The sequence below is a fragment of the Triticum aestivum genome, chromosome 7A (genome assembly GCF_018294505.1).
Source record: "Triticum aestivum cultivar Chinese Spring chromosome 7A, IWGSC CS RefSeq v2.1, whole genome shotgun sequence".
Taxonomy (NCBI): domain Eukaryota; kingdom Viridiplantae; phylum Streptophyta; class Magnoliopsida; order Poales; family Poaceae; genus Triticum; species Triticum aestivum.
The window spans coordinates 711,653,417-711,658,419 of record NC_057812.1 but is presented as its reverse complement, the minus strand read 5'-3'; the positions used below and the strand labels follow the sequence as shown (position 1 = coordinate 711,658,419).

General features: G+C 55.9%; 1 protein-coding gene across 1 annotated transcript; it reads right to left on the bottom strand.

Annotated features, from left to right (window-relative positions):
- Window positions 1-1,316: 1,316 nt before the first annotated feature.
- On the bottom strand, window positions 1,317-4,623 carry LOC123149589 (uncharacterized). Its single transcript, XM_044569279.1, has 2 exons — window positions 4,205-4,623; window positions 1,317-3,924 (listed from the first exon to the last, which is right to left on the bottom strand). Exon 2 carries the CDS (start codon window positions 3,896-3,898, stop codon window positions 1,661-1,663), a length of 2,238 nt encoding a protein of 745 aa, XP_044425214.1. The 5' UTR covers window positions 3,899-3,924; window positions 4,205-4,623; the 3' UTR covers window positions 1,317-1,660.
- Between the last annotated feature and the right edge of the window lie 380 nt (window positions 4,624-5,003).

Below are 5,003 nucleotides of genomic sequence, written 5' to 3'. Positions count from 1 at the left end.
ACGGATGGTGTCGAGCCGCTTGTCGAGGCCGTGAAGAAACTGCGTGGTGAGATCCACCTCGGTGACGGCGTGGTCGATATCGGCGAGAGCGTCGGTAAGGAGTTTGAGACGGCGGGTGTACTCCGACACCGATAGATCACCCTGCTTGAGGTTACGGTATTGGCGGTTGAGGATCATGAAGCGGGCGTCGCGATTGGCGAGGAAGAAATCTTTGATCTTGTTCCAGAGGGCGTAGGTGGTGGTGGCTCCAACAACGTGGTCACACATGGTGTCCGAGAGAGTGGCATAGATCCACAGAACGATGTGGGCGTCGAGCTCAAGGTACTGGGACGGAGCATTGGGAGGTGGAGGGTGGTCGAGGAGGTAGGAGACGCCGTAGCGAACCAGGACCATCAGGAAGAAAGTCTTCCACTTGTGATAATTGTGATCGGCAGGGTGGAGAAGAAACTTAATGTGGTTCGTGATGTGATCACGGAAAATGGGATGTGGAGCGGCGGGGGCCGGTGGTGGCGCAAGGGAGGAGCCGGCGGTGGTGAAAAGAGGGGCGAACTAAGAAGTCGGGGCAGGGGAGGAGCCGCTGAAGAGGTTGGGGGACGTGTCGAAGACGAAGGGAGGGTTGGTCGAGGCGGTAGCCGGGGAGGTGCCGGCGGCAGGCGCCGAAGAGGAGGAGGAGAGGGTGCCCGGCGACGTGGCCGAGCTCGTGGCGGCGGAGGAGGAGGAGGAGTCGTCCGCGGCCATGGAAAGAGTCCTGGCGACTGATACCAAGTTGGAAAGTGATTGTGCAAAATTCCCTTAATTGATTCTGTTACACATCGGGTATACATATAGAGGGAGAGAGAGTCCCGAGAGATGTGGCACGCAGGCCCTCAGATCCTACAATCTAGGATCGTTACAACATGCCAATATAACGTTACAAGTGGTACAAAAATACACAACTCAACAGCCTTCAGTAGAAATTTCAATCTGGGTGATGATGATGGATCTTGCTGAATGAATCTGCCAATCTGGTCACTTTTGGGATGCATCAACTTCCCAGAATCATCATCAGTTGCTGCCCTGTTTCCTGCAGATTTTCATGTGGAACTCTGTCACTTCACTTCACAGGTAAGACCTGACAAAACACATCAGGATCAACAAGACTCACTCAACACCATAAACGATGATGAATGAATCCATACTATAACCAGCAAACAAGAAAACACAAGGATCAAGAAAATGCAGCAGCACCACAGCTACAGCATATACACATGGGAGCAAAAGAAACACATCACAATGTAGATGCAGAAAGAACTGGAACATGTATGCTTCACCACAGGTTGCACAACCAACATCAGGGTCCATTCCAGTACGTGCCATTTGATTCAGGGGTCACATACATAATTCAATCGTTCCATGGAGCAGCCAGCTCCTGCCTGAGCACACATAATTACTCTTATATTTTCCCTTGGTCTAGACTAGCAGGGCAAGCATAAGTTAACGGCATTATTATTAAATCACCATCATCGTCGCGGCTAAACCAACAGCAGTATGTAACCTAGCACTGTATAACCAAAAAGGAACACTAATCTGCAAGCAGGAAGTTTGCATAATAGGCGCCAACTTCTAACTTGTTCTTCTTCATTCACACCACCACCACCACCAGCAGCTGTGCCTCGGAAGCTCATATGGGAGCGGCGCAGGTGGTCCTGAAGTGGCCCGTCTGGTTGCAGCGGCTGCAGTGCACGACCCGCTTGACCCGGCCCAGGTCCTCCGCGCGGACCCTCGTCTTCCTAGGCCGCCCGGGAGGGCGAAGCGACTTTGGCGGGTTGATGATCACCTCCAGCCTGTCCTCGGCGGGCTGGCCCTCGTTCCAGAGGGTCTTGTCCGGGATCGGGTGTATGGTCTGCGAGTAGGTCTTGCGGTACGTCGCGACCGTGAAGCAGCTCTCCGTGTAGCGGTGCACGTTCTGCCTGCACGAGAGCAGCGCCGCCACGCCGTGGGAGCACGGCGCGCCATACAGCTGCCACCCGCGGCACAGGCAGCACCTGTTGCGGATGTCCACCACGTTCGTCCCCTCGTGGGGCGAGATGACCTCGAACTCCGCCTCGTTCGCGCGGGCCACCTGGAAGCCCCGCGCGCGCTCGATGGCCTCCTGCACGCGGCGCTCGGCCGTGGGCACGAGGATGGTTGCCCACTGCATGCTCGCTTCACGCCGCTCGTTGAACCACGTCATGAGCTGCCGACGGAGGACCTCCATCATCTGATTTATGGGAAGGACAGACGCGTCCAGTATCCAAGAATTCATCGACTCCATGATATTTGCTGTCAGGTGACCATATCGTATCCCCTCAAAGTAAGCGGTGGCCCAGAGGCGAGGAGGAAGGCGTCTGATCCAACAAACAGCCTCTTGTGATGTGTCCTCTATCTCTAGCAGTTTGGTTTCGAACTCTATCACAGTCAGCGCATTGGCAGCCTCCCAGAGAAGGTTGACAAGCACTGAATTGCTGAACTCTTTCCGGAAAGTTTCACTGACATGGCGCATACAGAACCCATGGAATGCAGTTGGGAAGTTGAAATCGACTCCATCAACAATACCCTTGCGCCTGTCTGACAAAATTGTGAGCCTCGGCATGTTCTCTGTGTTCTTCTCCAGCAACTCATGCAGCTCAGACAAAAACCATATCCAGTTCTCATCTGTTTCCTCATCAACCACACCAAACGCCAGAGGAAACAGAGCACCATCACCATCAAAAGCAGAGGCAAGAAACAAGGTACCAAGATACTTGTTTTTCAGAGTAGTTCTATCAAGACCAATGAGCGGACGGCATGCATTTACAAAACCATATATCGACGCATAGAACGATATGAAGAGCCGCCGGAAGCAGTTATCATCTGGGTTCCCATAGACCCTAGCGATGCTTCCTGGGTTTGTTCTTTCCACCTGCCTACAGTACTCAGGCAGGATTCGGTATCCTTCTTCAAAAGACCCTCGAACTGCTGCCATGATCCGCTCTTTCCCTCTCCAGGCTTGCTTGTACGATAGTGTGATCCCATGTGACTTGTGTATTTCTTCCAGAATTTCCTTAGGCTTGCAGTGTGGATTCTCTCGCAGCCTCTCTTCGACTGTACTTGCAACCCACTGAACAGATGCCTGCTGGTGGCCAAGATGGGTTATCCCCACACAAGTATGTTTGTCAAGTATAGTCCTGATGGAGAAAGTGGGCACTCCAGGAAGCTTTGCAGCGTGGATTCGCCACGGGCAGCCCTCAGCAGCACACTTGGCAGTGAAGCGTGTCTTGTCAGACTTGACCGTCTGAATCTCGAAGTGGCAGGCAATGGCAGTGTTGCGGATAGCCCTGCGGCAGCTCATGACATCCGGGAACTCCTGCCCCACCACAAGCTGAAACTCGGTGCTCACAACCATCATCCGTGACTGGACGACTGGGGCAACGGCAAGAGGGCCCTGCGAGTAGTCATCGCCCGGCTCGAGGGCAAGGTCGTGGGCTTGCTCAAGCGAGAGATGATCAAGATTATCGTCCTCGCCGAGGGGATGAGGCTCGGTGAGCGCCAAATCGCCGAGATCATGGTGGTCTTCCCCCATCGACTCGTCCTCATGCCCTTGCCCCAGAGCAAGATCACTGGTGTGGCCATGGTGGTGGTCGTGCCTGAGGACGAGCTGGCCGTCGTGGTGGTGGCCGAGGACGAGATCATGATCATGCTCGTGGTCGTGCGACTGGCCGAGGACGAGATCGTGGTCGTGCGGATGGCCTAGGCCGAGATCGTGGCTGTGGCCCAGGCCGAGCACATGATGATGGTGGTGGTGATGATGATCCTGCCCGAAGTCGTGGTGGCTCTGCCCCAGCGCCAGTTCCGCGGCGTCCTGCCCGTGCCCAAGAACCAGCTCGTGGTTGGCCATCATCAATCTTCACCAGGGGGACTCCGCAGCTGGTCAAACAAACAGCCGAATCAGCAACGCACGCGCAATCAATCATCAATCAATCAGTCAGCGGAAGAAATTGATGCGGGACACTCGAAATCCGCCGTCTTTCCCCCACAATTCAGCAATCAGACCCGCGGACGAACAGATAAACGGAGACAGGGGAACGGATCTAGATTCTAGACGGCGCGCACACAGAAATCGCGAAGGTCTGGGAATTTCTCTCTCTTTTTTGGATCGTCGGGTCGGTGGGACTCAACCAATCGATGGACGGGAGCAAGCTCGTACCTTGAGACCCAGTCAATGGCGGCCAGGGGTTGCGGGCGGGGCGGAGGCGGCAGGCCCGCGATGCCGTCGCGACGGGGGAGGACGGGGACGGCGATTGCGGCGACGCGCGCGCGCGTGTGGGGGCGGGCGGGCTGAGGCGTCGGAGGCAGTAGGGCACGCGCGGCCGCCCCGGGTCCGGTCGGGACAGGGCCGCCCCGGCTTGCGACGAGGGCGGGGGAGGGGGACGGCGATAGACCGCGGCGACGCCGAGTGAGGGGCGGGTGGGATGGGGGGGAGGGGGAGGGGGGGTTGAGGCGTCGGCGGTGGGCGGCGGCGGCCGGCGGCAGTAGGGCACGCGGGTCGGGATTCAGAGGGGTTGGGTGGTGGTCAGGGGCTCAGGCGAGGGAGGAAGAGGAAAGGAAGGCTGAGCTGAGCCTGAGCTGGGAACTGGTTTGGACCCACCTGACAGATAAAATTTCCACCTAATCGCAGCGAATTGGGCAAATATAACCGCTTACCTGTAAAACAGTTGACAAGGTCTTTTTTTTTACATCTCGGCGCACCTGAAACACGTGGCATAATGGCACTTGGCTGCTGATATGGAGGGACAAGACTCGGCATGAGGGTATCATGTTAGTGTTGGTGTCATGACCGGTGTCCATGGCACCTTGCCCTCGGTGGTCGCGCACTTTTTATAGGCCCGTGGTCTGCTTCAATATAGTCGCACAACTCTATTCATGGGTGGACGACACGTATAAGTCAATGTCAACTGCCTGCAAACGAACTATTTGAGCTCTTCGAAAAAACTTACCTTGGAAGT

Excerpts from the sequence above, each read along its gene's own strand:
- LOC123149589 (XM_044569279.1), bottom strand. The coding sequence starts at position 3,898 with ATGATGGCCAACCACGAGCTGGTTCTTGGGCACGGGCAGGACGCCGCG.